Below are 11,217 nucleotides of genomic sequence, written 5' to 3'. Positions count from 1 at the left end.
GGGGCCGCCCTCTGGCGTCAGGCCCTGTGCTGTATGTCAGAGCCTTTTGCTATCAGGAGCCAGGCTCAGAACGTTGATGACACAAAGACCCGTTTTCCAAATATTACCAATCATCCTTTTTGTGAAACTTCCTAACTTTCTTAGCACTTGTGTTAACTAATGCCCTGGCTGAGAGAGATGGGCAGCTCGGGGTTGGAACAGGAAGATGTGTGCAGCTAAGCTAAGCTTCCGGTTCCTTGGGCTGTAGTTGTGATGGACCCCAAAGTGGGAATGTCCTGCTCAGAGCTCAGAATATTGCAGAGGAAGTTACACAAAATTCTAACTCTGTCCATGTCGCATGAAACACGATGGAAACATTTCAGCAAAGAGACAGTTCTCAAGGACTGAGATGTATGTGTGGCTTTGTGCAACAGAGTAAGCTCCAAAGAGTTCTGTGCTTCCTGAGAAACAATTTTAGATCTGAATTTGCCTACTGCAGATTGCATGTTATTCTTTTTGCAAGAACCACCAAACTGTGTTGTTTCTTACTGCTGTGGTATTTTTGTCATAGCTATTTACAGCTACATTGGGACTTACTTGCCTTTTGGATAAGCACATTTGTCTGTGAGCAGCTTACATCCTTACTTCTATGTAACTAATTTACAGCAAAGCATTGATTTTATAGAGACAGTTGCGAAGTGCTACAGAAACTGCAGTAACGTAAGTACTCTGACTTTTGTGTGCATTCCTGCCCTGTAAATTCTGGTTTTTTTTGTCTGTTTGTTTGTTTGTTTTTGTTATGGAGAATACTGAATAGTGAATAGGCTAGTGAGCACTGTAACTTTTTGCAGCTTTTTTTAGTGTTGGGAATCTGTATCACACACATATATCCTGCAGAACTGAAAAACATGGGACAATGCATTTCTAGAAAAATAATGAAAAAGGAACAGTAGTAGCGAGCCTTTGGCTGGAATAGGTAATGTTGATGGTCAAAATTATACATAATGCATTCTTATAGCCCGTTGTTATATGAAACCATAACTGTTCACATCGCGTAAAATGTGATGGAAACATTTCAGCAAAGGAACAGCTTACAACTTCCATAAAATACAAGTTGGTGTTTTTTTAGAACATAATCAATTCTATGGAATTTATTTTTTCAGATGGACTTTCAGATTCATAACATATATTTAATGTTGATCCATTTATAGTTTTGACTGAAGATTCAAGGTTCAAGAAATTGGGGTTTTGTTTGGTTGGTTTTTAACCACTTAAGTTCTTCAGCAGTAGCACTGCTACAACAAGGTAATTGGGTCTCAGCATCATCCTGTGCTTGAAAACCAGGATTTGTTCCTTCACTTCCTCTGGAAAACGGGCCACTTCCAAGTCCTCTTATTTCTTTGGAGGCTTTCAGGAGAGGATAGAGATGATGTGTCGTCATGGATTCTGATTCAATTACTTGCTTTGCATACTTCTGAAATTCATGTTCTTTATGGAGCGCAATAAGCTCATTGTGAGCATTGTAGTCCAAGTCTGCTTGCTTCTCCTGCTGTGCTTTTGCCTTCTTTTCTGCCTGAGGAAGAAAAAGAAATAAAAAAGGGAATAACAAAGCTTAGTATTTCTTTCACAACATAATTGTCTGTTAAAATTTAGAGAGGGTAAGCTTACAGGAGATTGGAGGTGACGTTACCATGCTTGTCAGATATCACTCCTCCCCAGTTCATTCCCAGCTCACCCCACCATAGGAAAGTGTACACTGAATAGCTGAATAAACGTCAGCATTCACTGCTGTTCCTTGGGGATCTGCCCAGAAGATACAAGGGGACAGCAGCCATACATAACAACACAGGACAGGAAGTGATGTGTCACTGCAAAACAGCTTTCACTCATGCACCACTCCTTGACAGGAAAGGGTTTGTATGGGTGACTCCCACACTGACTAGCACTGTCCGTTAGGTTCATGCTCCTTTTTGAAGGTGCTGGAAGGGTATGACACTTCCATTTACCATTTGCTGAATCTGAATTTTCTGTACTTCTATGTTTGCATCACGTTGTCTTTGTTTCTTGGTTTTTTCTGTTTCCAGATAGATCTGATTCTTTTCCACTAATGCTTGAAGTTCTTTTTTACTTTCTGCTTTTTCCTCTCTCTCCTTTTCCAATTTCATCTTGACCTGCATTTTATAAAATAGAAGGAGTTAACCAGTTACCCTGCTAGTTTGAGGAGCCAAGCCTTTCAATCAGCCATTCTCCAGGCCAGATCCCAAAGCAATAACAATGCAGTCTCACACCAGTGCACTGATGTGCTGGATGATGGCAGCTGCGCTCTGTCCAGGTGCAGTTTCTGGCAGCACTGACAGGCTCCTCAGCTGCAGGAAGCAGGGCTGAGACTGAGAAGTGTTTGCACAAATTACTAACAATTACAGAGCTTTCAAACTCGAACGGATGAACTCAGGTACCTTGTGGCTTGCTTAAGGTGTTAGATGTGTAACTGTAAATTGTAAATATGCAAGGCAGCCACTGAGAACTTGTGGGTATGTCTCACTAACAGTTAGCATGCTAAAAACCACAGTATTCCTAGAAGATATTCCTATGTACATGCCACAAAGAGGGAGGAGAACAGGTTAGATTTATTACCACGGTGGCTCTGTGTTCAGCAATAGACTCAATGGCAGCCTTTTTTTTTGCTTCCTTCTCTTTCTGTTCTTTTTCTTGTGCAGCTTCTTTTTTTGCAATGTCTCTAGCAATACGCTCATCTTCCATCTTCATTACTTCACTCATTTGGGCAGTTAATTGCTCAACAATTTTATCCCGGTGTTCCTGTGTTATTCTGCAGAGGAACATAAGTATTCATAACATATGCACCCAGTCTACATGAAGCATTGCTTCTACCAAACCCCACCCATTCCACTTCTTCATCTCCTTGTATTTCTCCTGTCGTATTTTTTTAAATTATCTGATTTAGCAAGTAAGTGTTCCCCATAATTTTGTAACACGATTTTTTGTTGCAGTGAAATGCTGTATCATTTGGAGTCTGCCTGGAATCTTGCTATTAGGAGGGACTAGTAGAAAGTATTGGCCAGAAATAGGAACAGTTAGATTCATATCACTGGCATATTCATGCTGTACTTTCAGTGTTAAATAGGTAGACCTTGCTAATAGCATTATTAATAAAGTAATTTAATTAATTAATATAGGTGCCTTGTTAAGAAGTAGAACTATTTTTCTTGATCTATCTCAGAGAAGTATAGCTTATGCCCCAAAATACTTTTAACTATGATTCTAGTTGTCTTTAATTGCTGAGAGGGTGGAGGCTTGTCAGGACATGTAGAAAATCACTGTTCCCAACACACTGGAGTAGAACTTTGCACTTTTGTAAATCTTTGTGCTTTGAGGAGTGATCTATTACTAATTATGCTGTGAAAGAACTTCCTTTTTGTCCTGAATTCTCTGTATCCCATTGAGTAGAATTTAATTACAGAATAGTTGTGGGTTTTGTTATGTCATCAGTCTGAAATATTTGAATAAGAAAAGTGTGCAGTTTAGATACATTTTATAAGCTAGCTTTGAACCTACCTGCGCATTTCAGCTTCTTTCTTTTTCATCAGCTTGGCAATAGTTTGCTTTGCTTTGAAATGAGCTCTAATCCGATCGTCTTCTTCCATTTGCTTTTGTTCCTCCACTCCTTTGATAATTTTCTGGTCAGCTACATGTTCCTGCATAGGCAAAATGATCCTGATATAATATGAAATTTAGAAAATCTAGGCCTGGATTAGCAACTCCCTTTCTTCATGTTTCTTTCAAAGAGAATGGAGAGGAAAGGGATTCTTATTGCTTCCTCATCTGGTTTGAGCATGCATGAAGGGGAGGTGGTAGAAGAGAAAGAAGGGGAATCAAGCATCAGACATGGGTTGAAGCTGCTTCTGCCAACCCATTACTGTGCAAAGCAGGGAGCATTATCCCTTGCTCCCATCCACACACATGGGAGAAGGGAATGCTGAAAGGAATGGGACTGTGCAAACCCCTCCAATTATTTTCATATTCACAAACTGTAATTATTCCCCTTTCCTATCAAAGAAAAATGGGCATAAAACTGGGCAGGTACATGGTACATGGCATACTGAAGCTATCAGCAAACCTCCTGTTGCCAGTAGGCCCGTTAAGCTATATTAATTAACATTACTGTTTCACTCCAGACAGCCAAAACAAAGTGAACATTTTGAACTCTTTGCTTTCCTGTTACTTACATGATACAACCTCTGGCGTTCAACTTTTTCCTCCCGTTCCTTTTCCATCTTTCTCAGAAGTTCTAATTGGTACAATTGGCTCAGTCTCTGTATTTCTTCTCCTTCTCTTTTGTCTTCTAGCTTGGCAAGATCTGCTTGATGCTTGTGCTCCTTTATTCTGAAACAAAAAAAGTGGAATTTAAGGGTTAAGGGGCAATACGAAGTAATGAACAGATAGGGATTCTGCATGCCTACAGGTACTTTAACACTTAAATATCTGGTATTTTGAAGAGAAGGTGGGTAGAATGTCTGAGGTAAAAACCAGCATCATTGTAGAGGTAGCTCTTCAGTAATCTGACCAGAAATTAGCTACATAGTAGATGCAGATATACTGCAGATGGCTGGTAACAAGATTGAGCTGGACAACCCATGAGCACCTCTGCATCCATTACATTTTGCCATATCTCTGCAGCAGCTTCAGTGAGCAAGATTTCCCCAGTAAGTCCCACCATACCCACATTTCTCTGTGTGGACACGCAGGCAACAGCTTAAACCAGTGGTATTCTTCCAGACCTAGGATTCTTCAGACCAGACTTTAAACCTACCACCTGCATCAGGGAATTTGATTCCTTCTGTCAGCCACCAGTTCTGTAATTGTCACCTGCATTGGTGACTCCCCCATAAATGCTTGGGAATAGCTGAAAGAGTGGAGGTAGCAGTGATGAGTTCTCTAGATGCATTATCTGGTAGCTGATTATGGCCAATGCAACAGTCTGATTTAATTTCTTCTTTTTCTGGAATCAAAATTGATTTAGAATATACTGTCAGGAACAAAATTGAAATAGTGATGTGGTTAAAACCTATTGCTGCCTACTGGAAGTGATTTCACATGCAGACTGTTGGCAACTTTACCACACTGCTTCTCCTTCTTGTGCAAGGTCTTTTGTTTGGATTATTCTTTTTAAAATGTCACATTTCTGAGACAAATGATTATTAACTCTCTGTAGAAACCTTGTAGAGTGTATTTGTGAGAAGAGAGTCTAAATAATTAATCCAAAACAATCCTACTTTACTGTTACTTACTGTTCCAGCTGATCTCTGCATAGTGCCAGTCGATTCATATAACGTTGATGTACCTTTTCTTCCTCTCTGAGAATAGCTTCTTTACATTTACGTTCTATTTCTTCTTCCTTCTTTTTGTTAACATCTGACTTTAACTTCTTAAATTCAATTTGAGCATCCCTTTCCTTTAGGACCTCAGCAAGTAGAAGGGCACTCTGCAAGAGAACAATTTTAGTAATTTGCATGTCCAAAGTGTTTAAAGAAACTCAATATGATTTGAATGGAAAAACTGTAAATTGTCAACAGACATGCAACCCTTTCACTCTTTCGTTCTGGTGGTACAGATAAGCTTTTGCTTTATTGATGGTCTCCTTCCATTTTGCTGCTTGGAATTCTGCTTCTTCCAAATCAAGTAACTTTCTTTCTTCCTCTTGCTTTTCTTCACGTAGTTTTTTGGCTTTCAGTTTTCTTTGTGCCTGGCCCTACAATGCAGGTAAAAATTCACCTTCTTATAAACCACATTTAAAAATTGTGGATTAAATATAAACCATTCTGAAGATAGCACACTCCATGATTTTATTTTTGTTTTTCTCTTGCATTTCAGGTTTGGCAATTAAACTATTTATGCAGAGCTTAGTTAAAATACATGTTTAAAAGCAAATGTTAAACTCAGGGATTACACCTGTAAATACTATTGCGTTTTAGAGTCACAGAATCACAATGCACAGAGCAGAGGGGCAAATCACCTCCCTCACCCTGCTGGCCATGATTTTCTTGATGCAGCGTGGGATACAGTGGGCTTTCTGGGCCATGATGGCACATTGCTGGCTTGTGCCCTGCTTGCCATCCACCAGTACCCGCAAGTCCTTTTCGGCAGAGCTGTGCTCTGTCCTTACGTCCCCCACCTTGCATTGTTAATGGGGGTTGCTACAACCCCTGTGTGAGACCTTGCACTTGGATTTGTTGAACCTCACGAGGTCTGTCTGGGCCCTCTGCTCCAGCCTGTCTATGTCTCTCTGGATGGCATTCCGTCCCTTGGGCACACTGATCACACCACACAGCTTGGCTCTTCTCTTTTTGAGTACATGAAAACAACTTGCCTAGTCTGGAAACGCACGCAGTGCTTACCATAATGGTGTTCGTCCAGTCTTTGACAGCTGCTTTGGAGCGTAAGTGCATTTCTTGTCGTTCTTTTTGCTCCGCGAGGATGCGTGCTGCCTCTCTGCTCATGCTGCCGAGGCCATCCTGCATCCTTTCCCACTCTGCTCTTGGCAATACAATTACTTGACAGAGATCTACTTCGTTTGGAAGAAAACATCCATCTAGAATGTTATTTGCTTCAAATCCGTGTGATGCTGCATAGAGGGGGGAATAAAAGTACTGATGTTATTTGGAGTCAGAAAATCCTGAATTCAAACCTGTGTCAGCGTTTGAATTCGTGCACGGTAGCGACAGCAAGCGCTCTTCACGGTCGCTCTCCCCACCTCGGCACCCTGGAGCCAGCACAGAGCGCCTGGTCTCGCGTTCTGACCATAGAGGTGTTGGTGCTCAGGCTGCGGCACTGCTCACACGTCCCACGGCCGTCTATGTGCGCAGGTTTGACCTGTGGTACCTGGCAGTTTGGGACGGCCCTTGGACATGGGTCAGAGCGCAGCCGGGACCGGACAGCGCTCCGGGGAGGGAGGGAGGAACGCCGGGGAGGCTGTAAGGCACGGTGCGCATCGGCTGTGCCTTGCCGCCCTAGTCCCGTGCGCTCGTACGTCCTAAGGACGCGGGTGGGAGCCGCCCGCCGGGGACACCCCCAGGGTCACGGGGAGCGGCTCTGCCCGCACCCGCGAGGCTCCACTCACGCGCCAGCCGCCGTCTCCGGCGCGTCAGCCTCGTCCCCGCCGCCATGGCCAACGGCCGCGGCGCCGTGTGTGCGCCACGTTGCCGGGCAACCCCGCCGCGGCCACGTGATGGTGCGGAGCGGAGGCGGGCGGCGCGAGCCGGAAGTGGCGATTGGTGCTGCCGGCGGTGCCGCTCTCGGCTCTCGGAGTCCTGTCGTCCTGCGGGCCCCCGGGCGCCGCCGCCGCCGCTTTCGGCCCGGGCACGGCGGCATGCAGGGGCTCGGTGAGGCCCGTGAGGTGCGTCCTGCCGGGGCGCGGAGCTGTCGCAGGGGCTGCGCGGGCTGAGGAAGTGCTCTGTAGCCCGGACCCGCCAGCGGCAGTGCTTTTCACGGCCGCGGTTCCTTGCGTTTGGCGTGTCCTCGCCGCCCGCTGCTCGGTGTTTCGCTCGCCAAATGTCTCCGAACTCTGTGGCGCCATCTGAGTGTCCCTCTAGGTGCTGAAGAATCCCGGTTTGTGTGCCCTGGGAGTGCTGGCGGGGAAGTGTGCAACCGCTGCTGCGGTGCGAGGCCCGCGGCTGGAGCTGCAGTTACCGCTGGACGCAGTCCGGGGCTGCGGCGGGCGGAGGTTTGGCACGGGCTGCAGCTCTGACCTTCCCACACTGCTGTTTTTAGCCTCAGCGTTACTTTTCCCATAGTTGTAGTGGCCATAAATAGCTTTTTCTGTTCAGATATTTGTCTTTCTTACATGTTTTTTTTTTTTTTTTTTTTTTTTCTCCTGAGCGCAGAACCGGGGTAACATTTCAGTAGTTTCATTTATGTAAATATTTTTTTCTTCTGTTTGTTTGTTTTGGGACCCATTCATGGACAGCTATGAAATTTCTGTTGGTTTTTGATTTTGACCATACAATCGTAGATGAAAATAGCGACACCTGGATTGTGAGATGTGCCCCTGACAAAAAGCTTCCCAATGAGTTACGGAACTCCTACCGGCCAGGACACTGGACAGAATACATGGGCAGAGTCTTTGTCTACTTGGGGGACAGTGGCGTCCGAGAAGATGACATGAGAAGAACCATGACAACAATTCCTTTCACTGCGGGCATGGTCGATCTTCTGGAGTTTATTGGCAAGAACAAAGAGTTTTTCGACTGCATCATTGTTTCAGATTCTAACACAGTATTTATTGACTGGATTTTAAAAGCTGCTGATTTCCATGAGGTGTTTGATGAAGTGTTTACAAACCCAGCAGTGTTCAGCAGTACTGGCTACCTGACCGTGCAGAACTTTCATGCCCACCATTGTCCAAAGTGCCCTAAAAACCTTTGCAAAAGGACAGTTTTAAAAGAGTTTCTAGATAAACAGGTGGAGAGAGGAGTGAGTTATACGCAGATAACCTATATAGGTGATGGTGGGAATGACTTGTGCCCTGTGATGTTTCTGAAGAAGGGTGATGTTGCTATGCCCAGGCATGGGTATACCCTAGAGAAAAAGATTTCTCAGCTCTCTCGAGATTTCTGTCCCATAGAGTGTTCTGTTCTGGTTTGGTCATCTGCTGTTGAAATTATGTCTTATCTGAAGCTGCTTATAAAAGAACATTTGAAGTGATAAAAGGAAACTGATTTATCCTTTTTTCTTCCTGGGTGAGAAATGCTGAATGCACATGGAAACACAACATTATGGAACTGGGATATTAGCTGAACTTATGTTGTTCAAACATAATATAAAATTGTATTTTCAGTTTTGTCAGTAGTGGGAAAATGATGTTAAAATGGCTTTCAGGCGTTGTGTGCATTCTGACCTTTGTGGAGAAGTGTGCGTGTGAAGGGGAGGGGACTGCGTGAGGAATTGCCAATTCCTTTTGTCTTCTCCATCCTGAGCCTTTACCAGCAACCAAAGTGATGTTCCATGTGCTGTGGGAAAGGAGTAAGATTAGTGCACAAAAGAATAATTATTTTAAAGAATTTATATGCTTTACTTACCAGGAAGGTGATTCTAGAACTTCTGGCTTTGAATACTTTTTTTAAAACCGGGGATAAATGTTTAATTTGTAAATGATTTGGTATGTCTCTAATCCTGTTTGATCTGAAGATGCATTTATATTTTTAATATACTGAATATTTTACCAAACTAAATTCCTTTTTAATAGTTTGTATTAAAGACAATAAAAATTACAGTCACTGAGAAGAGCAGTGCCTGATTTTGTAAGGTATTCTGTAGTGCATTCCGTTCCTGTAAGGGCCTGGAGTGGCTTAACACAAATGTGGGTGTCAGTCTGCAGAATACCAGTCTTTTGGTCAGTTCTCTCTTGAAGCACAGGAGGAATGTTGTCACTTTGCATTGTTGCCACTCGGTACAGAGCCTGTGCTGTCAGCTGGGACTCAGCCTGCTGCTTTTTCTGCTGCCCACAGAATGCTGTGTGGGTCCCTACGCGTTCTTGTACCAGTTTCACTTATTCACTCTTGTCTATGTGCATCCTGTAATCCTCTTCTACAAGCTGAAAAGGAACATCTGTGTCTGTTTTAACTGTGTAACAAAATTTGCCTGTGTTTGAATAAGGAATCATTTGTGAGCATGTAGTGAGCATGTTTCTTGCTCGTGGTGAGACGAACCATAGGACTTGTACTATGCACACAGAGGCACTTCAGTCTCATTAAAGTTGAATGATCTGTCTTCATGCCAAATGTTTGCTTTCTGACAGTCTCCCCAGAGGTCCCAAGTTGTGCTAAAGTCTGTTATTGAACTGTTGTCTGTTTTAGCTTTTATATGCCTTAGCTTAGAATTCTGCCTAACCTGCAGTGGTATGGCTGCGAGTGTCAGATATGTGGCTCAGCAGCCTGCAGCTGATGTAGATGTCTTCTGCATTGTCTTTGGGTGTTGTTTTCATTTTCTTACTGGCATTTAATGTTGTTATTACTCACTTTTTTTTTTTTTTAAGTTGAGAGTTTTTAAGAATGGTTTCCCGTTTTAGGTCCAGTAATGTATAAATGAAGATTTTCTTCAAGTACTGCTTTGTAAATAGTCTGGCTTTTAGCTCTTCATCTGTTTTAACTAATTACAGAAGGTTGCTTTGAACAGTTTGTTGACTGAGGTGTCCCAGATGATACATACAGGTTCTCAGGAGCATGGCTTTAATGATGGGTAGTTGATAGCTGTCTGAGTTGTACTGGGGAGTTTGCCCTGTTGTGTTGTGCACGGGCACAGAGACAGCATCTCACTAACTGAAGGTTTCAAGCTGTTTGAGTTTGCTGATTTGTAGCCTGTACGAGAAATAGTGATAAACGTTGTGTGGTGTTGTGTGGTATTGCATGTTTTTTTGGTGTTTTTTTTTTTTTTCCCCTCCAAAGTCGTGCATCTCCTTCATTCTAGGTATGCTGCTAAGGGTTGCAGATATTGTGCTTTCCATATCTTGGTTGTAAAGCAGCTTGCTTTCAGCTTGTCCCCAGATCTCACTGCTTATTTAAAAAACAAAGTGCAAACCCAACCACCTGGTATATAAATAAGTACTCATCTTTCACTTCCACTTATGTTTGTTATTCTTTTAGCCTTAGAAACTTCATGTTGTAGTTCGCTCTGTTGCTGATTCCTTCAGCAAGAAATTCACCTTCATACCGAAATAAATTTTTTGGTTGTTTTTAAGAGTAGAGAAGGAGGAGATGAGAAGAAATGAAGCAACTAATTGAAAAGATTTGCAATTATGATCCAATCACTTCTAGTAGAGTGTAGAGCCAATGCTATTTTCTGGGCAAAGTGCATATTGGAGACAGAAAGAACTTGTCCATTCCGGTAGGTAAGCCATTAAGCAATTAATGAGGTCCTCCCCCTCTGCCCTCCCTGCTCCCATGTTAATAAAAGAGATCACTTTTCTGTAGCGCCACAGTTACCAAACTTTTCCACTTTGGAGTATAAGGGGGGGAGATGAATATCTCCAGATTGTGAAGTCAGCTTTAGCTGGTAGCAGCCAGGAAGGCAAGGAGAGGGCAGAGCAGGTCCTTGACAGGACGCTGGTTCAGTGTAGGTTGTTACTGACGTGACTGCTGGCTGTTTAAACAACGTGCTCTGTGGAAGGAAGGTGTCAGCTTCTGAGGAAGTGCTGAGATGTTACAGAATATGTAATGGGAGGCTCTT

At 43.3% G+C, this 11,217-nt stretch overlaps 2 protein-coding genes across 2 annotated transcripts; one reads left to right on the top strand and one right to left on the bottom strand.

Moving 5' to 3' along the window:
- Positions 1-1,149: 1,149 nt before the first annotated feature.
- CCDC173 (coiled-coil domain containing 173) lies at positions 1,150-7,712 on the bottom strand. Its single transcript, XM_042822695.1, is given in 10 exon segments — positions 1,150-1,552; positions 1,986-2,150; positions 2,614-2,806; positions 3,553-3,692; positions 4,224-4,380; positions 5,286-5,479; positions 5,573-5,746; positions 6,393-6,619; positions 7,115-7,483; positions 7,486-7,712. Coding segments are annotated over 10 exon segments (2,052 nt in total). The 5' UTR covers positions 7,571-7,712; the 3' UTR covers positions 1,150-1,204.
- PHOSPHO2 (phosphatase, orphan 2) lies at positions 7,434-9,276 on the top strand. The gene has a single exon (XM_042822694.1). It carries the CDS (start codon positions 7,963-7,965, stop codon positions 8,695-8,697), a length of 735 nt encoding a protein of 244 aa, XP_042678628.1. The 5' UTR covers positions 7,434-7,962; the 3' UTR covers positions 8,698-9,276.
- Positions 9,277-11,217: the final 1,941 nt, after the last annotated feature.

The sequence above is a fragment of the Centrocercus urophasianus genome, unplaced genomic scaffold (genome assembly GCF_019232065.1).
Source record: "Centrocercus urophasianus isolate 14NV4802_14NV808 unplaced genomic scaffold, USGS_Curo_1.0 seq_20, whole genome shotgun sequence".
NCBI lineage: Eukaryota > Metazoa > Chordata > Aves > Galliformes > Phasianidae > Centrocercus > Centrocercus urophasianus.
The sequence above is the reverse complement of the archived record's forward strand: the minus strand, read 5'-3'. Positions and strand labels throughout refer to the sequence as shown.

Excerpts from the sequence above, each read along its gene's own strand:
- PHOSPHO2 (XM_042822694.1), top strand. The coding sequence starts at position 7,963 with ATGAAATTTCTGTTGGTTTTTGATTTTGACCATACAATCGTAGATGAA.